The 23,669-nt window shown below is 43.7% G+C and overlaps 1 protein-coding gene and 1 long non-coding RNA gene across 8 annotated transcripts in view; one reads left to right on the top strand and one right to left on the bottom strand.

The window, feature by feature from the left end:
* MAPRE3 (microtubule associated protein RP/EB family member 3) overlaps nucleotides 1-23,669 on the top strand; it is a 664,975-nt gene that overhangs the window by 266,758 nt on the left and 374,548 nt on the right. For 4 of the 7 annotated variants that reach the window (XM_069233631.1, XM_069233633.1, XM_069233630.1 and 1 more), the window contains exon 3: nucleotides 2,641-2,699. Coding sequence is in view for 3 of the 7 variants with exons in the window: in XM_069233627.1 (XP_069089728.1) it covers nucleotides 2,644-2,699 (56 nt within the window). In the remaining 4 variants the exon portion in view is untranslated. The remainder of the gene's footprint in view (nucleotides 1-2,640; nucleotides 2,700-23,669) is intronic. The other 3 variants (XM_069233627.1, XM_069233626.1, XM_069233625.1) reach the window with 1 other exon arrangement.
* LOC138295378 (uncharacterized) overlaps nucleotides 1-23,669 on the bottom strand; it is a 382,460-nt gene that overhangs the window by 288,453 nt on the left and 70,338 nt on the right. The window lies entirely within an intron of this gene.

Genomic DNA, 23,669 nt, shown 5'->3' with positions numbered 1-23,669 from the left:
GTACTTTCCCTTTTCACGCTTTCGAGGGAATTGTTTATACTAATTACCGTCCCAAGCATGCCTTGTGATCTATTGTTTGGGAACAAACCTACGTCAGGAGTCCAGGCAGATTTGTATATATACTCCTCAGTTTATCAGATAGTCAGAGGGATTCCGACCAGATGCCATTGCTGCTATCGATGCGACACGTCATCTTGACACTGATCCAGTCTTCGTGTTCCTACGGAGTCTGAGCTAGAGACCTCATTCCAAGGTAACAATGGTTGGGGGCACTCCTCATGGACATGGCATTGGCAGATTGAGGTTTAACATACCTAGCTCTCTTCTGGGTTAGCGGTTAGGCCTACATGCTAGGGTATTAGGACATATCGCACACTTCATGATATTCAGTGATATTGCAAGATGGTGGGAGTCTTTGTATTAATGACTCGTCTTTACCATTCTGTTCCTTGCACTGTTCATTATCGTAATAATTGCAGCCCATGCAGCTTATCACAGATTGCAGTTTTACTAAAATAAACCTTATTGAAACTTTACTGCATCTCCTTCATTGCCTCTGTGCGATTGAGACATGTTGTTAATGTGAGAAAGGAGTAATCTCTTTTTAACCACGACGCTCCCTGAGATGTCACACTTTTGAGTCCATGCATAAAGGCTGCCACAAATCACCTTTGACTGTTTTGGGTTTTTGGTGAGGTGCTGCTTGTGAGCCGGAAGGGTTGGGATGACACTTGCGTTTTGATTATAGGATTGGCATAGTCTCCTACAAACACAAGTACTGTCATCCTTAAACCAGCAGTCTTGCTAGAGCAAGTGTCTAGCTATGACATGGCGCCCCCAACGTTGGTGTTTAGGCACTAATTTACGGATACCCCGATTATTGCAGTCTCACATACTACAGGTACCCTAAGTGCCATTCAGTGGAGACGTCCGTGGTCTTGGGGAAGATCCTCCTCAGCTAAACAGGGAGCACCTACTTAGGCGGAAGGTTGTTAGAGCTCGAACTCATAAAAGGACTTTACTCCCCACTTGCTGTTCCATCTCTTTACTCATTTTACAATATGGCTTACACCATAGACATTCCTGAGAATGCTAGACAAGCATTAACTTTACATCTAGTAGCGCATGGCTTAACAGATGAGGTCGGGGATGTTACATTCATAGTAGAAGCTAATGAAGCTTACCAAACAGAAATATTTTACTCTTGGGTCACCTTTCCTGAGGAAGACCGCAGATCAGTCACATTCCAGTCACATTCCACACATACAGAATTGAAAACGTACCTCAACTGTACCAAGCATACCAGTATCATGAAGCCTTTAATTCTTTAACCAAAGTAGCACACACTTGAAGCATTTTAGAGAATTGAAACAACCTGGTTAATTGCTCAATGGCATCAACAACCTTAGTAAGGGAGTCACTAAGCCACACTTAAAATGTGTTTAGTTATTGCTAGCAGTTATGATTCACATCCCATTATCATATTTATCATTTAGGTAGTTGGTGGCAATTAAAAGAATAATGAGTAACACTTGTGTTGAATGGCCCTACAGGAAATAGCTTTATGGTTGCCCATCAATTATGTAAATCTTACCTGAAGCGGATAGTTTTTTTTTTTTTATACATCATCAGCACCTGTGTACTCTGTTCTGTTAATTTTAATTAATTCACTTATTGATTCACACCCCACAAAAGGACTAGTTAAGATATCAAATGAGTGATATTCATTCCAGGAGACTTTCTTGTTAGCCCAAGTCTCCTGTAAGCAAATAGTCTCAAAACTCCTATGATAAAAAGAACAAAATGGGTTATTAAAATTTGAAGCCGCAGTATTAATTACTAATACAGCACTCCCAAGGTCTGTGTTACCAAAACTAGAATTGACGGGCCAATCTAAATAACCAAGATAATTTCCGTAAGTGGAATTTAAACCTCTATGGACACATAACGACCACCTCCAGTCTTCAATTTGCTTTCTTTGATGGGATCTTTGTTCTAGCTGGAGAAAAGAAGCACACTTAGAAATCTACACTTTATCTTTTTCACTCAATTATAGCTAACTGTGAACTTAATACAGTCCTTATTTCATGAAAGAGCTTGTGTTAAGTTGCTTATTAAGATGCCGGATTTTCTTTTTATGAGTAATTGATTTCTGAGCACCCTTTTGTGTACCCCTGTAGGTAGTGAGTAAAGTAGGGTACAATGAAAGTTTATTACAAAACTTAAGTAGAGTATCTCACTGTTCAGTGGAATATGTTATCTGTTATGTGTCCTTAAGAGACACCCTTAGTTGCAATAGCACTTTATGGAGATAATGAACTATTTTTCAATTTTTCTTTCAAAATAAGCTTTTGTAGATGAAGGTGTTGACTATAACTTTTTAAATCCCACATATTTCTGAAAAATAACTTTCTTGAGATAATTGATAAACTACCATTTTGGGTTGTGGTGAGGAGACGGGTTGACTTGAATATATATTAGGAAGTGAGGTTAATGTAAGTAAAGTTAATCAATCTAAAACAAAACTCCATAAAGAGGTGCTGAAATGTTTGTTCTCATCCTTTCTGATTTCCTTGTCTCACTTTTGAAGAAAAAAAAAACCTATCTGATTGCTAATGGTGAAATATTTTTATTTTCCAGTAGGACTACGCAAGGTGCGAAGCGTGTTTTTTGGGGGGCATCTCCTCTACATGTGACAGGTAAGCAACAAAACCCTGCATTGATATTTAATTTTAATGAGGTAAACACAACAAGAAACTTTTCCCAATACCCAGTGGCATTTTGCTAAATGAAGTTACAAATGTAAGAGTGTAATGATGATGCTTGAACGCAGGTTGAGCCATTAGTCTGCCCTGATATATGGGTACTGTACAACAAGCTCTTTCCAAAAATGCTTGAATTATCTATCATTGAACCTGAATTATTTAGGGTGTCAACACCTCAGTTCATAATCCATGTGGACTGCAAACTGCCCAGAAAGATTGCTATGGTTTATAAAAACAAAAACTTGCTTACCATGTTAGTCTTATGGAGCTGACATCCCAAGGTTGCTCCAGGTTGGTTTTGGCACCATTGTGACCACAGCTGTGGTTAGGGGGAATCTCCGTGCAAGAAGCAGAGGTTACCTTCATATTTTTCTCACCTAGGCTTTCCCAGCTAGCACATAGATACATACATGACATTTTGCCATTATAGCATGATGCTATGAGTGCTCGGTTTACTCCAATGGGAGGAAACTGTAGCTGAAATTGCTAAAGCTCTAACCATATACTCTAACAGAATCTTCCCGATCCTAGAGCTGTTCTATCGCTTCCCTATCCAGCTGCATACTCAAACCTGTGAGGTCACAGCATTCACATTTCAGTGATCGGACAGTTTCAGAGATCCACTTTATCCACAAACAACATACATATCTGAAACCTTACATTGTTCACCTTTATAAATGTGCTTTTCAGTGCATTCTCCAGTGTCACTTGCAATATTAGCTACAATTGCCTTTTGAACACCCCTACATGTTCAGCCACTAATACAGTCACTGAGTTTATTGAGCATAATTTGAACTCTTTGTATTCTTGTGGCAGAATGCCGCTATTGGGCTAGTGATTTATAGCATTCCTTGTAGCCTGTGCATGGTGTGGCTCAAGCTTGGAGGCACCTCATCCAGGAGTTCTAGTAATAAGGATGACATTGTTTACACAGGCATCCTTTGAGTCTTTGTTAAACTGTCCAATTTGTGTGCCTGTTTTCTTCCCTTAATCTTGCTGGATCGAACAGTGGTGTTGGAAAGCATCAATCATTATTTTCTCTTTTACCAGGCCACCGTGTAATTCTAGATAAAAAAAAAAGGAGTATCTCTTGGTGCTACTGTTGCTGTAATAAAGAAGCTGGGGGATAAAAATCTACTCTCAGGTTTATTCCGATAAAGTCAGTGTCCCCGACCTGTTGTTATTGTCTGACTTGACAGCACAGCATCAATTATGTGAGCATCATTAGAGGGGCTTTGGCTCCACCCACATGTTGGGAGTCCCAAGTACATGTTTTGATTGGGCAGACGTTGTGTGCTTCCACAAAAAAGTGCTTGCTATCCATGCATCTGGGTTCATTTTCTTTATTTATCCAGCTAGATAAGATTTAAATTTCAGGGGCACACATATGCCACTGGAATACTATTAAAGTGTATTGGGTAACTAAATAATTTATGTTGTTTTCTCTGGCATCCGCACAGATGGCAGGAGGGCAGTCATTAACCTACATGGATTTTTATGTCTTGTTTGACAGTACAACGGTCACCTGTCCTTTTAATCTTCAGCAATATTATTATATAGTTCGCTTCTACACAAATACATATCTACCCCCATGCAATTTACCTGTAATGCTTCACATCACCATACAACATTCCTTTAAAGTTAGACATCATGGCACTGCCAATGTTGATTTACTTTGCACTTGATATTCTGTTTCTTTTTGTTCTGTCATAATTTTAGTAGTAGTGAATATAGTTTATCAAAATCATATAATCACGTAAAGCAGGTTTGCAAATTTTCCAGAATTGAACTGTGTTTAAATAATTGGTAAAAGGATTAATCTTATTTATATACTCATTTCACTGGACTTGATCAAAGCTCTTCTAGAGATAAGGAAAGAATATTCTCAAAATAATTACCCCCAGCAGATGGCAATGTTAAACATGTGCTCATGAAATGCTCAGTGGGCTCAGCTCTGCTTCACACAGTATATAGTTTTGCTTGCGTCTTGCATTGCCCACTCTTAATCCATTTTGAATTAGCCACCTCCAAACCTTCGCACTACCACCTCCTTTCAGATCTTCAGAACAGACCTTAAAAACCCTTCCCTCCCAGACATTTTTCTCAATCGCTCTCCTCACCAATGCTCCCCACCAGGCATGTGCACTCTCATTGTACAGCGTGGCCATGAAGGTTACATGACACCCTTAAGGGCTATAATGACCTTTTGCTCCAACTCTGTAAATATGTAATATATATTCATGGAACACTAATCGGGTTACCTTTTCCAATATGTCATTTGTTATGATTATCCAGTTTGTAAATATGTAACTCACCACGAGTAACCGTAGTAGCTATATGTATTGTCATCTACTATCATATTACTCTAAATTTCTCATGTAACGTTCTGTCTTTCGTTCTATTGCAAAGTGCTCTGACGCCTCTGGGTAATGTCCGCAGTATATACAAAATTCATAATTAAATATGCATAAATAAATTTCTAGCCAGAGCATGAATTTAATTGTAATTGTAACTGCATGAGCCATCCCCACTCCTCTGATGCAATCACTTCTCTTTGATAGCTTGGTATTTTCTAAAGTTGAGACTATTAGAACCACACCTGCAAATTAATATTGTTCTCAAAATTTCAGAAATTCCCCCATTTAATTTTTCACAACTTGGTTACAAATGCCTTGATTGATGATGTGTAACGTATAATTCCTGCTCAGTTTTTGCCCTTTACTACCAAGGGCCTCCTGTCCACAATAAAATCCACTCTCCCAGAAGGATGGTTCTTTCCAGATCAGTTGGGACAGAGTACCGCTAGAGGCATTTGCTGTGTTCCAGAACCAAGCAAGTTTCGTTCAAAGTCCCGGTTTCCTTTCTGGTTGTAGGCTCATCTCAGTCTGAACACATGGAAATGAAATGGGGGCTCTCGGGTGTAATACATATGTAATTATTTCTTTCCTAAGCAGTGCTCACATCAATTTTAGCCATTCATGCTTTGAACAGGAGCTGAGTTTATAGGTGTATATGAATTATTCGTGAGAACTAACATCTTGCGACCTTCCAAACTTCTTATTTTATTTGTTTCACCCAGCCATTAAGGTAATGATACTTTCTTCCCAGCAAAAAAAGGGGGCTGTGTCATATCAGAATACCCAACTTCACCCCTAAATAAACACGTGAATGTACGTTTTCTAATTTTCCCTGTCTAGCTTACCACATCTGTCGCAGTTTTGCACAGGTAAAAGGAGAAACCTTTCAGCCATGCGTGTACCCAATTGAAAAGGCCCGACGATGTAACCGTGGTACATATCACGAGTACTGAAGTCCTGTGCCCAGCACATTACAAAGAAGGCACCCAATGCCTCACAATTTGGGTGGAAGATTGTGAACAGATTTCAGTTCATTCCCAGATCTGATATAGAGACATTAAAAAGAATGGGGACAAGAAAACCTTGTTGATTTACACCCACCCGGCCTCTTTAGCCAGTCGTGCGCACACCTCCCAGGCAGACCCTCTTCTGCCCATGTATAAAAGTATAACAATTATTTTATGTAGCAATAGACCAGAAATACTCCACCTTGCAGCTTTCCTGCTCTATTAGGTAAAAGGCTACAGCAAAGTCCACAGTTGCACAATACAGTGATAAAACCCCTTTCTCATTTACTTGTCATAATTGTCAGGAATAAAGTTTTCAAAAAAGTGATGGTAAAATGCTTCAATTAATCTCAGCCACTGGTAATTCCTCAGGCTGCATACCAGCCCATTGTTATTTTGCACACCAGGCCACGTCTTTGTGGACCGAGCCATATGCAAATCATTCTTGACCCTGCTCCAATAGGAACTATCTAGCCCAACTGCTAGGCCTGGCCGACCTAAACTGGAACAAAAGCAACCCAGGACCTGTTTCGCCCTGATGGGTGCTAGTCAGTCGAGTGCAGCTTGGTTCCAGTGGCACAGGGAGAACGGGACCCACGCCTTGGCATACCTGTTGCACTTAGGGCATCACACTGAAGAGAAGCTCCTTAGGCTGGATCCAGAATGGTAAGCTTCTGCTTACTTAGAACAAAAGGCTTCCATGTTGATGACTAGCTTTTTGTAATTCATATTGTTATAAGAAGAGGAAGGTCAGTTCAGAAAAGGGCTTTATTGAGGTGGAATATTTTATACCACCCTTCATGTATTATCTATCTTTTCTGCATCCACTAGCTTCATGCTCCACCAGGGCGAAAGCCAACTTTATACCTAAAATCACATTTTCTTTGGTTTGTTGGTTGTGCACAGATGTTTCCTAGACCTTTACTAGAAAAATGGAGTAAGAAGGTAGACCTATAATTGCTAAATGACCTGGCTGTTTTAACAATCTGGAAACAGCTGTCTCCTATCCTGCAAGTCTTACTAGTTTGCATACACAGCTTGCAAGGCTATTGCTCACAAATCCTTTGCACCCCAGTTAATTTATAAGAAGTTACCATATGATGCTGCAACATCTCTGGAGATCCTCTCCAGGACTCGAGCACAGAAAACCAATAGCCACTATTGTATGTGACAACCCAGCCAACACTTCTCCAGCCATGCACAACTAACAGTGCAGTGCAGGAATCCACTTCAGAATATGATATCTTATCTTTAAAGCACCCCACTAGAGAACCCTTGCCGCTAGGTTTAACAGACTGGTAGCACATGCACTAGCAGGAGCACAGCCCTTGCCAGGCTGGGAGAACATGCACCAGTAGGAGCAGAGCCCTCACCAGACTGGGAAAGCATGCACTACTACTACTTTTCTCACCAGGCTGGGAGAACATGCGTTAGAATGACCACAGACCTTGCCAAGGCTGGGAGAACATGCACTTGCAGGAGCATTTCCCTTGCATTTCCCTTGCCAGGCGAGGGGACGTTGACTAGTGGGGACACTTCCCTTGCCAGGCTGGGAGACATGCACTAGTAGGAGTACAGCCCTCACCAAGCTTGGAGAACATGCTCCAGCAGGGCCACAGCCCTTGCCAGGCTAGGAGAACATGCACTAGCAGGAGCAAAACCTTCACCAGGCTGGGAAAATATACACTAGTGGGAGCACAGCCCTTGCCAGGCTCGGAGAACATGCAATACTAGGAGCAGAGCCCTGGCCAGCCTGGACGAATATGCAGTAGAAGGACCAAAGCCCTCGCAAGTCTAGGAGAACATGCACTAGCAGGACCGAAGCCCTGGCCAGGCTGGGAGAACATGCACTGGTAGGAACATTTCCCTTGCCAGGCTGGGAGAACATGCTTTAACATGGACCACTGCCCTTGCCAGGCTGGGAGAACATGCACTGGTACGAACACTTCCTTTTCCAGGCTGGGAGAACATGCACTAACAGGAGCACAGACTTGCCAGGCTTGTGGAACATGAACTGCTAGGAGCACAGCCCTTTCAAGGCTGGGAAACCACACACCACTAGGAGCAGAGGCCTCGCCAGACCGGGAGAACATGCATTACTACTATTTCCCTCACCAGGCTGGGAGAACATGCTTTAGATGGACCACAGCCCTTGCCAGGCTGGGAGAACATGCACTAGCAGGGGCACTTCCTTTACCAGGCTGGATGAACATGCACTAGCAAGAGCAGAGCCCTCACCATCCTGGGAGAACATATACTAGCAGGAGCTCTTCCCTTGCCAAGCTGGGAGAACATGCACTAGTAAGAGCACAGCCCTTGCCAGGCTGGGAGAAGATGCACTGCTAGCAGCACAGCCCTGGTCAGGCTGGGAGACCATGTACTACTAAGAGCACAATTCTTGCCAGTTTGGGAGAACGTGTACTAGTAGAAGCACAGCCCTCACCAGCCTGGGAGGACATGCACTAGAGGGAGCACTTCTCTCACCAGGCTGGGAGAACATGCACTAGCAGGAGCACTTCCTTGCCTGACTTTGAGAACATGCACTAGCAGGACCACATCTGTTGAAAGACTAGGAGAATATGCACTATCAGGAGCACATCCCTTGCCAGGCTGGGAGAACATGCACTACTAGGAGCACAGCCCTCACCGTGCTGGGAGAACATGCAATGCTAGAAGCACAGCCCTTGTCAGGCTGGGAGAACATGCACTGCTAGGAGCCCAACCCTTGCCAGGCTGGGAGAACATGCACTGCTAGTAGCACAACCCTAGCCAGGCTGGGAGAACATGCACTACTAGGAGCACAACCCTTGCCAGGCTGGGAGAACATGCACTACTAGGAGCATAGCCCTTACCAGGCTAGGAGAACATGTAGTGCTAGGCGCACAACCCTCGCTAGGTGTGAAATAAAAATACTGAAAAAGAATGCCCACGCCAGGACGCTTTTGTAGCATATAGAACAATCTTTCCAGGCACCTACTACTTGCTCCTTTGGCGATAATTCAGGAAAGGTCTCAAAACCCAGCTGCTGACAGTATTGCTGCTTTCATAGATTGAACTCCTTCCCTCCCACTCTGCCACCCTCCACCCCCTAGAATAGTGCTGTGGTCTGTGTGCGTGTGCTTCTTATCTTCAGGGGGTCATGTATCCTGCTGCTGTGCATAGTGGCTCACTGCCCCCCAGTATGGTGCTGTGGTCTGTGTGTGTGTGTGTGTGTGTGTGTGTGTGCATCTTATCTTCAGGTAGATATGTATACTGCTGCTGTGTATAGTGTCCCACTGCACCCGAGTATGGTGCTGTGGTCTGTGGGTGGGTGTGCTTATTTTCCCGTGGTCATGTATCCTGTTGTTGTCTATAATGTTCCACTGCCCCCCAGTATTATTCTGTGGTCTCCGTGTGCGTGCTCTTCTTATCTTCAGGGGGTTATGTATCCTGCTGCTGTCTATAGTGTTCCACTGCCTCTCTGTATGGTGCTGTGGTCTGTGTGTGTGTGTGTGTGTGTGTGTGCGTCTTATCTTCAGGTAGATATGTATCCTGCTGCTGTGTATAGTGCCCCACTGCCCCCCAATATGATGCTCTGTTCTGTGTGCTTCTTATCTTCAGGGGGTCATGTATCCTGCTGCTGTGCATAGTGGCTCACTGCCTCCCTGTATGGTGCTGTGGTGTGTGTGTGTGTGTGTGTACGCGCGCGTCTTATCTTCAGATAGATATGTGTCCTGCTGCTGTGTATAGTGTTCCACTGCCCCCCAGTATGGTGCTGTGGTGTATGCGTGTGTGTGCTTCTTATCTTCAAGGGGTCATGTATCCTGCTGCTGTCTGTAGTGTCCAACTGCCCCCAGTATTGTACTGTGGTCTCTGTGTGGGTGTGCTTCTTATCTTATGTGATCATGTATCCTGCTGCTGTCTATAGTGTCCAGCTGCCCCCAGTATTGTGCTGTGGTCTCTGTGTGTGTGTGCGCTTCTTATCTTCAGGGGGGTCATGTGTCCTGCTGCTGTGTATAGTGTCCCACTGCCTCCTAGTATGATGCTGTGGTCTATGCATGTGTGCACTTATCTTCAGGTGGTCATGTATCCTTCTGTTATCTATAGTGTCCCACTGCCCCCCATTGTAGTGCTGTGGTCTGTGTATGCTTATCTTCAGGTGGGCATGTAATCTTTCTGCTGTGTATAGTGCCCCACTGTGGTTCTGTGGTCTGTGTGTGCGCTTCTTATCTTCAGGTGGTCATGTATCCTTCTGCTGTGTATAGTGTCCCATTGCCCCCAGTATGGTTCTGTGGTCTGTGTGTGCGCTTCTTATCCTCAGGTGGTCATGTATCCTTCTGCTGTGTATAGTGTCCCATTGCCCCCAGTATGGTTCTGTGGTCTGTGTGCGCTTCTTATCCTCAGGTGGTCATGTATCCTTCTGCTGTGTATAGTGTCCCATTGCCCCCAGTATGGTGCTGTGGACTGTGTATGCATGTACTCATCTTCAGGTGGTCATGTATCCTTCTGCTGTGTATAGTGTCCCATTGCCCCCAGTATGGTGCTGTGGACTGTGTATGCATGTACTCATCTTCAGGTGGTCATGTATCCTTCTGCTGTGTATAGTGTCCCATTGCCCCCAGTATGGTGCTGTGGTCTGTGTGTGCGCTTCTTATCTTCAGGTGGTCATGTATCCTTCTGCTGCGTATAGTGTCCCATTGCCCCCAGTATGGTTCTGTGGTCTGTGTGTGCGCTTCTTATCTTCAGGTGGTCATGCATCCTTCTTCTGTGTATAGTGTCCCATTGCCCCCAGTATGGTGCTGTGGTCTGTGTGTGCGCTTCTTATCTTCAGGTGGTCATGTATCCTTCTTCTGTGTATAGTGTCCCAATGCCCCCAGTATGGTGCTGTGGTCTGTGTGTGCGCTTCTTATCTTCAGGTGGTCATGTATCCTTCTGCTGTGTATAGTGTCCCAATGCCCCCAGTATGGTTCTGTGGTCTGTGTGCGCTTCTTATCTTCAGGTGGTCATGTATCCTTCTGCTGTGTATAGTGTCCCATTGCCCCCAGTATGGTGCTGTGGACTGTGTATGCATGTACTCATCTTCGGGTGGGTATGGATCCTGCTGCTGTGTATAGTGTCCCATTGCTGTGTGGGCGAGGCTTGCTTTGCCAATACACCCAATAGAATATCAATAAAGCAGACTGTGGTGATGAGGTGGTCATCATAAGGCGTTGTGAGAAGGCCCTCTAGAGAGCGCTTTTATTTAATGTGATTGTGTGCTCTGGATATTCCACCTATCCTTGGCAGTGAAAGATAGGTACAACGTGTATTCAGCATGCTCCTCCTGCCATCTTAGCCTTGAGTTCTGCCGAGTCCCTTGCATGCTTTCTTCTCTGTGTGACTGTTTTAAGGTAGATCTCTCCTCATATTCACTTAATTATCCAAGAGCTTTTCTGACACAAGAGCATTAATGGCTTTGTTTGTTGCTGTAAGATCTTCAGCAATAAGTCGCAAAGATGACCTCTTCATACACCCGCTAATGCTTTCTAATGAGAACATAAAATACAAACGTATCCTGCATTAGGGTCTTAGATTTCATTTTTAACGTGGTGATTTCCAGCTCTGTCTCCCAGGCTGTGTTGCCAGCTTGCAGCGCTGGTGTTATTTAAAGGCGTTGTGTTGCAGCACAGAAAGCTATTTGTGGGCCTGGGCATGGGAGATGAGCATCAACACGCAAATACCCTCATTAGTAGATGTTGTTCTTGCCTCCAGAGTGCTGCCAATTCAGGTGGTTGAGTAACATAGGCCAGCATCGCCCAGTCACCAACAGTGATTCATGCTCCTCGGCAACAGACATAGCCTCACACCCCCGCGTGCACCCCCACGCACTTCAGTGCACAGCGGAATGTGCACATTCATTGTGGCTGCGCCCGCAGATTGCCGCCTTTAGCAGATGACAAGCATCGTCCAGCTTCAAGAGGGCTTGCATTTAGTCGTATATGTCACTGTAGCATTTATCATATATCATACTTATCACATGTCATGTATCAGATCTCATGATATATCAGTTATATCGTATATCATTTTTCATATCGTCATCTCTATATCATGTCATGTATCTTCTTATTTATCATATCATATATCGGTTATATCATGTATATCATTTATCAAATCAAATTTATCATACTATATATATATATATATATATATATATATATCATATCATATATCCAGCTAGCCCCGCCCAGGTGGGGTGGTGTCATTTAGAGACCTAGAACTGATGTTTTTGTTGGTGCAGTTCTCTTGTGACTTCTGTTACATGTTCCTCTGTGTTTAGATAGCACTGGCACTTTATGTTGCTGGGCATGAAATGAGCCAGTTACAGTACCTATTGTACAAATCCATTCTTGTGAGCTGCGCTCCGAGCGGTGCTTTAAACAGGCTGAGGATGGATGCGAGCTGTATGTGGCCGGCGGAGTTAATCCACGTGAAACAGCCTCCTGTGCTTGCAAGTTCATAAACGGGTCCTTACATGACCACGCATGAGCAAAACCAGAAGGATATTTCATTTAGGTTTGTCACCTTTACTCAGGGACAAAAGCAATAAAAAAAACTTGAGGTAAGCTTAAAAGTGAGTGGCAGTACACTGGATATTCAGCTGGAATGAAATGAGGTCTCAGGCCCTGGGAAGGTGTGCTTTCTTCAGCCGGTCAGTAACAGAGGGCCGCATAGAGCCCTGCTTTAATCAACATTTCTTTTATGTATTTCTTTTTTTCTTTGCCAGGACCTGGCCCACTTGGAGCACTGCCTCTGGGTTAGTCCTCTTGTGATGTGGCTGCAGCATACCAGGAAGTAGTAATGCAATGTTATGCATTATTAGCGTGATAATCAGAGGCACGCAACGCGACCCAATACATTCTTCATGATATTCCTCTATTGATCTTATTTTTCAATCACACTATGATAGAGTTGTAGTCTCTTCAGAGCACTAGTAATGCCATCCTGATTTGACAACACTGAGATTTCAGCCTTCTTTTTCACACCTTTTTTCTACCTTTGAGGCATTGTATTTTTATTTTCCGTCAGTTCCTGTGGTTCACTTTACATCTTAGCTTAAAACTTGGTTTTCAATTCATTTTTTTTTTTTTAAGTGAGTGTCAGGGAATGAGTAAATAATCCTGTATTCGCCCGTGTCTGTACAACTATGTATTCTTTCCACATATCTTTTGATTCATCAGATTTATGGTTGGATTATTTTTTGAAGTTTGACTAGTAGGGCACAAGTTGGGCAGGTTTTATAGGAAAAATAGTGAAGCAAAAGTAAACTAAAGGCAAACAGAAGAATATAATTTAATAGCCAAGGTAGTACCATTTATATGGTTGAGGTGCCAAAATTACCCTCTGGTTCATTGGAAACTCGTGATTCCCTGATAAATAAGGTTATTTACTGGATAGTTGTTCAGCGCAGTTGTCTTTCAGTCATCCGTGCCGACATCCTCGAGGTGGGCAGACATAGTCAACATGACTCAAACTTTGACTTTATCTTAATTTGTTTTGTAGATAGGTTTTTGGTGGATAAACTTATGGATTTTGAATTACGTACTGGCCATTTTAGGGATTTGAGAGGGGTTGGCATTAGACTTGTACCACACGCACCAGTAGCCGGTCCATCCTTCTTACCAGATGGCTTAGTCTCCACTCAAAAGTGTGTTTTAGCTTCAGTAGCAAAATCCTTCCACATACCATCAGCCACTGATTGACTATATACTGACCCACATTTAATAGTGCATCCGGAGATCATACTGGGAGCGACTGATAAGGATATACATTGTTGGGAGTCCCAGTGTCCTGGGTCTAGAGATGAGGTAATCTCCTCGGAATTATTTATTATGTCCCAGAATTTAGCAGGGCTTAATAGGAAATTGGGAGACCCTGAATGGGTCAATTATGTTAATAACAAGGATATTTGTCTTTTCCAGGAGATTTCGGCTGAGGACCAAGTATATTTAGATGGGTTCTTCATATTGTATAGAGGCTCAACCAACCAACAGAGAGGGGTTTAGGTCGTGCTAAAGGGGGACTATTGGTACTGCTAAATAAAAGCCTACAGTGTGCCCACTCTATGCTACAAATTGACTCCCCTGATTTAATGGGAGTACAATTTACCTTTGATCGAGATTTTAAGATTATTTTAATTAATGTTTATGCTCGATCTGTTTCATGGTGAATAGAGTCTCAGATTTTGGTACAGCTGTCTGAGTTTTTGGATACCCTCTGACAAATTTAGTGATTGCTGGTGGCATGACCTGTACTTTTGAACCTTCCTGTTTAAATACTGGTCTAATGGATGAAGAAGATGAATTGTGGGTTATTCCACAATTATGGACAAACAATTGTGTATTCGCTCTTGTGTTGCTTCCCAGCTGATATCTCTGTCTCAAACACGGTCTTAGGGCTTGCAATGGCCGAACTCCCTCTGATATGAGGATTACACCGACTTTTAAATGTGGCTTGTCCACCAGTGTTATTGATTACATCTTTGTGGACTTCAGGTTATGGCCTTCCCTAAAAGACATGAGGGTGGACCAACGGCATGAGAGCGATCACAATCCTCTGCTTCTTACCATGTATAATGATGTATTTACAAGATCACAACATGGCCATCGTACCGTGGTTCCAACACCTCTGTTGGATAATAGTTCCTTCCGGGTCTGTTGGCCTAAAGTGCTGTCTAACCCCTTTTTGATAAAAAGGGATCGATCAGTTGTTTGTTGTGGTAATGGCTGTATATGAGAAATATGAAACTACTGATATTCCTATTCTCAGCATTTATGGAGATTTATTGAAGAAACTCCAGATTCTTCTCTATAAAAAGACCAGTATTAAACATTCTGACTGTAATCCTAAATCCAATGCGTGGTTTGCTCAGAGGCAAAACTAGTGCTAAAACAGTTATTGCAACGCGTTCCCAGAGGGTAATACAATCTGCTAGACTCACCTATAATAATACCATATTGCAAGCAAAGAAAAGCTGGGAAGATTCAGTTTGGCATAACCTGCTTAATGCTATTAAAACCAATGACAATGTGATATTTTGGAAGTTACTATCTAATAGACAAAGAGAGGTTAAAAACACTACGAGTAATTTTAAACCTGAGAGCTGAGTGAGTTATTTTTCTAAACTCTATGCCCTACCTTGTAATCTTTCAAATCATGAACCCCTTTCCCCGCTGACGGTCAGGACAAATTTTTCTCTGGACAATCTAGGACCAGAATGCTTCACAAATGAAGATCCAATTATCTTCACTATGGATGAAACTGTAGCAGCAAATAATTCAATAAAATCCGCCAAAGCGCCAGGAACGGTTAAGATTCCGGGAGACTTATATAAATCAGAACCAATAGTATGGTCCTGGTATATAAACATGATTTCAAACACAATTGCAGCAAGGGGTCTAATCCCGAGTACGTGGAAAGGGCCGAAATAATTCCAATTCACAAAAAGGGCAATGTGAGCTCCCCAGCAAATTATAGACCTATTAGCCTCATTGATAATCTCCCAAAAGATTTTGCCAAACAACTTTGGGGAAGGCTATTAAGCTGGGTTCAAGACCATCGGGTGCTATCCACACTACAGGCGGGTTTTCGCCCAAAAATCAGTACGGTAGACCAGGTTTTCAGGTTGATGCTTTTGTACTGGAAATACATAGTTCTTGCCAAGCTAAATGTATATGTTGTTTTTGTGGACGTTTGATCCACTTTTGATACGGTACGCAGGGAAAAACTATGGGAAGTGTTATACAAAATGGGTACTCCCAATAGTATAATCCATCTACTACAACGGTTACATGAGAATACTTATGCCCAGGTGAGGTGGGGTAATCAGGGAGAGTTAACATAACATATCCCTGTTCAGAGAGGGGTCCGTCAGGAATGTGTCATGGCTCCAACCTTATTTACCTTGTTTATAAATGAGGTGGTACAAGTATTGTCTACTTGTCCGAATGACGCCCCTTCCTTAAACTCGCAGAAAATTCCTATTCTATTGTTCGCGGATGATTCCTTACTTATTTCTAAGACTCCTATGGGTCCTCAAATTCTTGTTGACAGGTTCAAATCGTATTGTGTTGACTTTGGCCTGGAATTGAATGCTAGTAAAACTAAACTAATGGTGTTCAGCCCAGGACCAGTTAGGAAATGCAATATTATTTTAGATGGGACCCTTTTAAGTATGGTTAGTTCAATAGATTACCTGGGAGTGAGGATCTCTAATCTTCAATGGGAGGACCAGATTAGCAAAAGTGTGGCACTTCTTCAGCTCAGGGCGGGCGCTATCCTGCGTTTCTACAAAAGTTCTGCATCAAAAGTAGTATCTCCGGCCATTAAGATGTACTTGGCCAACAATGGCAATAGACTGTCTGTGGGTGAAAATAATTTTGCTAGGGCTTTACTTGCGTGCCCTCGTAGCACACCCTTGATCCCGGTTTACTTGGACCTCGGGTTCAATCGTGTTGCTGATTTAATAGCCCTGGGACCCTTGCTTTTCTGTGTAAGGATTTGAACTACCTCTGAGCTTAGTGTATATAGGGACTCCCTTCTTGACCTCTTGAGGAGACCGAAGGTAGTATCCATTCCATGGTTCATATGTGTCAAAATGGTTTCGTATTTTGGGGCTTGGAAGCTATTGTGAAAATCCACAGAATTTAGGGAGAATTGAAAGCTGCTTACTGGTCTTATGTAAAAACAAAAAACAAATCTTCTCTGTTGTACATCATATGGTCGGTTGACTGACCAATTTCTTGCTTTCAAGTGGTATCCCCAATTCGAACCATATGTAGATCTCATACCCGATATACTGGCGAAGAGTTTGTATGCTCGTTTTCGTTTTGGATGTCTACCATTATTGTCCTTAACAAACAGATGGGGATTGTTGTCTTCTACATCTGACCAGTGCCCTGCCTGTCGTAACTGTGTTGAATTTGTTGAACATTTTATGTTCTTTTGTCCGGCATACTCAGTCTTTCAGCGTAAGTGGATTTGCACAATTTGCCGGAACTTGGGCATAAGACAATGTCAAATCGCTTTAAGGATTTTTAAAAGTGATACTTCAACTGTTTTAATCTCTGCGGTTAGCAAGTTCCTTGTGGCTGCTTGGTATACATGTATTTGCTTTCTTAAGAATTCGAAATTCTTGTAAATATGAATCCTATGCACATGAAGCAGGAGTGACTATACCTTTTTTTGTTACTGTGGGCCTTTTACATTTCTTACGTTCTCAATTATTTGTTTTTAAAATTGTGTTTTTATGGTAGCTTTTGATGGTTATGGTAACCGAATAAAGCATGTGTTTACTTACTAGTCATTTTTATTTTTTTGGCCTCTATAGATAATGTTATATTGTTTACATTTGGTGAAAACATGGCCAGGTTCGAACCTCTACTAAGCATTCCATTAAGCATTGAACTACCCACTTACGTTGTCGCATGTGATACTGTATGGATGGTCTTTGGAAATGTGGGTCACGGGCAAGGAATAGAGCAGAAGAAACAAAAGAAGAAAATAGTACTATTAACCCATTTGCACTTATTGCAATGTATTAGTCGACTTGTATTGTGGTAAATTGTCGGAGGCACGCATGCCCACTTCTCGTGCCCGTTACGCAGTTAAGTGTCAGAGGTTAATGCACTAGTATTTCTACAAATGGTTGGATCCTTTTAAATTCTCCCGGTACCAGGCTGTCCGCTGCCTGATTCATTTATACAAGGCAGACCTTTCTTACTCTTCCATATGCCTACACCTAACAGCAGTTGCAATGCACTTGCAAAACATGCAACACTCCTCACTTTTCTAAGTCCCTGTCATTGAGGCTTTCATGGAGGGCCTTTAAAAGGGTCGTATCTCCCAGTGCCTGCCCCTATGTGGAACCTCACATGACTCATGGGTCTACTTTTTTAACCCCTATACTCCTGTGACCTACAGTTTTGGTCTTCAAATTGTTTTTTTGTTATTTTTGTAGCAGTCCCCTCCCTAAGACATTGCTGTTTAACTTCAAATTCTTACAATACGTGAACTGTTCATTCAGGTTCTCAATTATATGTTAGTCCTTGTAACTAACTCTGTTTCAACAAAGGTTGTGTCACCTTGCCATATGAACCGAACCACCCAACAGCTCTTCTTTTTCCCATACCCTGGATATTAGGAAGGAACTCCTATATTATGATGACAGAACTAGGGGCCTGATTGAGATCTTGATGGACGAGTTACCCCGTCACATTGGTGACAGATATCCTGTCCACCAGAATATAAATCTGAGAAAGTGAATTTTGACGCAGAAATTGGCATTACTGATTTTGTCGACGCTAGCAATGATTTTGAAAGTTTTTTAACGTGTTTGGTGGAGGGAGTGGAGGGTTTAGAAGTCATCTTTTCTGAGGAAACATGCTCCTTCTTTGAAGTAAAAGGATTTTCCTCTCTCCGAGAATGCCCAGCTGACGACTGATGAGCTTTTTTCATTGCCTTCTGTGAACTTTAGGACAAACCTTCAGCAGACCTTTCCCTCATTCTGAATGTTAGTCTTTGATGAGCCATCACTATCCTCCTTAGATAGAGGGCATTCTTTAGTTTTAATGTCCTGGAGCCATAACCGAAGACTAGCCTCTCTATCTCTTAAGGTCTTCTGAGAAAAAGTACAGCAAATCTTGCAGTATCTCACCTGGCGGTCAGGGTAAAGGCAATAGATGCAGTCTTTATGTGGATCATCTGAGTGAAGCCTCATCTTCCCACAGGTGCTGCAGGGTCTAAATCATTTTTTTTGGATGGAGTTGACATGATGGTTTAGTCAGAATAAAGGACAGAAAAGAGAACAAAAGTTGTCCTTCAGAGAAATCCTCTCAATAGTATCAGAAAAGCAGAAAACTGAGCAGAGCCCATTTAGACTCCCATCACATGACATGCCGTAAAAAATCTAAGAGACTGGCGCCTCTGTGGTGAAAGTTTTAAAGGGTGCGGACGCCTGATTGGCTGTACTTTGGGTCATTTCTAATAACACTGATAAGCTCTTAAAGTGAATGTCTTTTGCATTAACTACAATGTAGATTTTTCTTTACTGCTTTTTTACGGTACCGTGGGACTCCCACTTCGACGACTGAGAATGATTCAAGCATGTCAATCTATGAAAGATCCAGTACTGGAGAACTGTATTATTCCAGATGCATTTGTAATTTACATGAACTCTGGTGAAACCTGAAGCTCTTGTCCTTTCCAGATTTGATTACTGATATGACCAAGCTGGAGGTAATATCCTCCTCCCTGGTGAGCTACGAGGTCACAGCAAGGTCACCTGGACACAAACTTGGTTACTGCAGTTGAGGGGTTATAACTGTGTTATTCAAAGTGTTACAAATGGCCCTTTTGCTTGAACTACTTACTATAAGGTTTCATCATGCTGCAGAAACAGATGGTAACAATAAAAGATAGGAAAAAAGACATTGAGGCATTGTAGGAAGTTGGCTCTGTATATACTATTTCAAAGTAAGAAACAGTGTGCACAGACTCCAAGGGTTCCCCTTAGAGGTAAGATAGTGGCAAAAGTAGATAATTCTAATGCTCTATTTTGTGGTAGTGTGGTCGAGCAGTAGGCTTATCAGAGGGTAGTGTTGAGCCTTTGTTGTACACACACAGGCAATAAATGAGGAACACACACTCAAAGACTTACTCCAGGCCAATAGGTTTTTATATTGAAAAATATATTTTCTTAGTTTATTTTAAGAACTACAGGTTCAAGATTTAGAGTTAATACTTTAAATGTAAGGTACTTCACTTAGATACGTTAGGAACTTTGAATGAGAACATTATCATGTACAGTCTTTGTAAAAATGTCAATAAGCTATTTTCAAAGTGGACACAGTTCAAAAATCAACAGTTCCTGGGGGAGGTAAGTAAGTGTTAGTTTTAGATGTAAGTAAAACACTTACAAGTCTCAAGTTTAGGGCATAGGTAGCCCACCATTGTGGGTTCAAGGCAACCCCAAAGTCACCACACCAGCAGCTCAGAGCCTGTCAGGTGCGGAGGTCGAAGAGGTGCCCAAAACACATAGGTGCCTATGGAGAACAGGGGTGCTCTGGTTCCAGTCTGCCAGCAGGTAAGAACCTGCGTCCTCGGTGGGGCAGACCAGGGGGGTTTTGTAGAGCACCGGGGGGGACACGAGAAGGCACACAAAGTACACCCTCAGCGGCACAGGGGCGGCCGGGTGCAGTGAGCAGAGCAGGCTTCGGGTTTCAGGTAGGAATCGATGGAGGTACCCGGGGGTCACTCTAGCGGTGCAGGTAGGCACGGGGGGGCTTCTCGGGACATCCACCACCTGGGCTATGCAGAGGGTCGCCTGGGGGTCACTCCTGCGTTGAAGTTCGGTTCCTTCACGTCCTGGGGGTTGCGGATGCAGTGTTGGTTCCAGGCGTCTGGTCCCTTGTTACAGGCAGTCGCGGTCAGGGGGAGCCTCTGGATTCTCTCTGCAGGCGTCGCTGTGGGGGCACAGGGGGGTCGTCTCTGGTTACTCACGGGCTCTCAGTCGCCGGGGAGTCCTCCTTGAGGTGTTGGTTTTCTGCAGGTCGAGCCGGGGGCGTCTGGTGCAGAGTGTAGAGTCTCGCGCTTCCGGCGGGAAACGTGAAGTCCTTGGAAGTTGCTTCTTTGTTGCAAAGAAGTTGCAGGTTTTGAACAGGGCCGCTGTTCATGGGAGTTTCTTGGTCTTGTAGTCCAGGGCAGTCCTCTGAGGCTTCAGAGGTCGCTGGTCCCTGTCGGATGCGTCGCTAGAGCAGGTTTTCAAAATTGGAGACAGGCCGGTAGGGCAGGGGGCCAATTCAGTTGTCATCTTCCTCCTTCTCTGCAGGCTTGTAGGTCAGCAGTCCTTCTTCTTTCTTCAGGTTGCAGGAATCTGATTTCCTGGGATCTGTGGAGCCCCTAAATACTGAATTTAGGGGTGTGTAGTAGCCAGTGGCTACTGTCCTTGAGGGTGGCTACACCCTCTTTGTGCCTCCTCCCTCTGGGGAGGGGGGCACATCCCTAATCCTATTGGGGGAATCCTCCAAACTCAAGATGGAGGAATTCTCAAGGTGCGGGTCACCTCAGCTCAGGACACCTTAGGGGCTGTCCTGACTGGTGGGTGACTCCTCCTGGTTTTTCTCATTATCTCCTCCAGCCTTGCCGCCAAAAGTGGGAGCAGTGGCCGGAGGGGCGGGCATCTCCACCATCTGGGATGCCCTGGCGCGCGGTAACCAAAGGGGTGAGCCTTTGAGGCTCACCACCAGGTGTTACAGTTCCTGCAGGGGGAGGTGAGAAGCACCTCCACCCAGTACAGGCTTTGTTCCTGGCCACAGAGTGACAAAGGCACTCTCCACATGTGGCCAGCAACATATCTGGTGTGTGGCAGGCTGGCAGGAACTGGTCAGCCTACCCTAGAAGTTGGGTAGGTATTCAGGGGGCATCTCTAAGATGCCCTCTGGGTGTATTTTACAATAAATTGCACACTGGCATCAGTGTGCATTTGTTGTGCTGAGAAGTTTGATACCAAACTTCCCAGTTTCAGTGTAGCCATTATGGAACTGTGGAGTCCGTGTTTGACAAACTCCCAGACCATATACTCTTATGGCTACCCTGCACTTACAATGTCTAAGGTTTTGCTTAGACACTGTAGGGGCATAGTGCTCATGCACATATGCCCTCACCTGTGGTGTAGTGCACCCTGCCTGGCCCTGCAAGGCTTGCTAGAGGGGTGACTTACCTATGCCACAGACAGTGTGAGGTTGGCATGGCACTCTGAGGGGAGTGCCATGTCGACTTAGTCATTTTCTCCCCACCAGCACACACAAGCTGTGAGGCAGTGTGCATGTGCTGAGTGAGGGGTCGATAGGGTGGCATAAGACATGCTGCAGCCCTTGGAGACCTTCCCTGGCATCAGGGCCCTTGGTACCAGGGGTACCAGTTACAAGGGACTCACCTGAGTGCCAGGGTTGTGCCAATTGTGGAGACAAAGGTACGGTTTCGGGAAAGAACACTGGTGCTGGGGCCTGGTTAGCAGGGTCCCAGCACACTTTCAAATCAAAACATAGCATCAGCAAAGGCAAAAAGTTAGGGGGTAACCATGCCAAGAAGGCATTTCCTTACAGGCATGGAGCAAAACTAGACATTACTGCCTTCAGCAGGGGTGCTTTCTGAGACAATTACTTAATCGGCGTTCTCCTACATCTTTTCTGCAATAAACCACCAAGATAGTGCAGGATAGAAACACAGCCTAATGTTGGGGTCTAGTTCTCTGTCAGCACTACATAAAAAAGAAGAGGGACTTAGGGTGCAGTGTCGTCAACTGACTGTCCCAATCCAATTAGACTTTTAATTTAAAAAGTAAACATGTCAAGTGTTTACGTTTCATTGCAATTTAACTCAAAGGCACGCACTGCTCTTCATAATGGACCCGCTTTTATTTATTGTCAATGAATGAATCAATCAATCAGAGGTATCAACACTGCCGATGCCTACCAATTAAGAAGAGAGGCTGATTAGTTGAGCACTGACTTGCGAAAAAATTGGATTTCTCTTGAAACACTGGTTGCTTCTGTATGAGAGAGCGCATCACAAGTTACCTTAAGTGTTATTTTACTAAAGTCAAGGACATGCAAAATGATTAGGTCGACCGTGACCGCAACGCCACCTTTCTGATGGCATTGCTGAGGCATTTTCACATGTAGATTAGATAATCAAAGGCACAAACCATTTTGATTTGTTTTAAACGCTTAATGCAGCACTTCACCACCCAGAGAGAGAACATTTCTCAGAGATTTGATTAATAGCATCGTGTTTTTATTTACTCCTGCCAGCAGTATTAGTTGAGTAGGCTTCCAAATGATTGCAGGTTGATGTAGGCAGTGAGGGCAGGTGGCAGTGAGAAGCGCTCAGTGGGGCAGGAGCGGGTTCTGACATAGAACCTCCCTCTTCTGACAGCATAGCACACACCCCCAAAGCTGTACGTAATCTGGGAGATTGAGGGCAGGGCCATGACCAGCATGTGCACCAGCACAAACCAAGCAAGTTTGCAGAGATCCTGCGAGCGCACCGAGCATCCGCCTAGACAGGCGGGTATTCTGAGAGGAATGCGTTCATTTCGAATGAAGAATTCAGAGGCCAACGTGCATCAAAGTTAATATAAAAGGTAACCATGGAGTGCAGGCACTGTTGGCTTGTTGGCTTCCAGCGGGCGTGCCTTCTACAAACTTGAGAAAACTAGAGCATCAGCCTAATATAAGACATCACAGAAGTCTCTCATAAGCGCCCATTATAGCTGTGGCCCTCTCGAGACATTGTGGTCGAGTCATAGTTTTTAAGAAAGTTTGAGTTACAAAGACCCAGCCTGACACTTGCACAACCATTGCAAGTAAACTTAAACATGTCTGTTTCTCATAAGTAATCTGACCGAGCACTGCATTAGTTATAAGTGAGACAGAAATCAACATGTAGCTTGCGTATCGTAAAATAAAACTAAGCAGTAGCCGTTTGAGATGTTTACAAGAATGTGTTATCCTTTTGAGAACCCC

The sequence above is a fragment of the Pleurodeles waltl genome, chromosome 5, assembly GCF_031143425.1.
Source record: "Pleurodeles waltl isolate 20211129_DDA chromosome 5, aPleWal1.hap1.20221129, whole genome shotgun sequence".
In the NCBI taxonomy this organism is placed as follows: Eukaryota; Metazoa; Chordata; class Amphibia; order Caudata; family Salamandridae; genus Pleurodeles; species Pleurodeles waltl.
The sequence above is the reverse complement of the archived record's forward strand: the minus strand, read 5'-3'. Positions and strand labels throughout refer to the sequence as shown.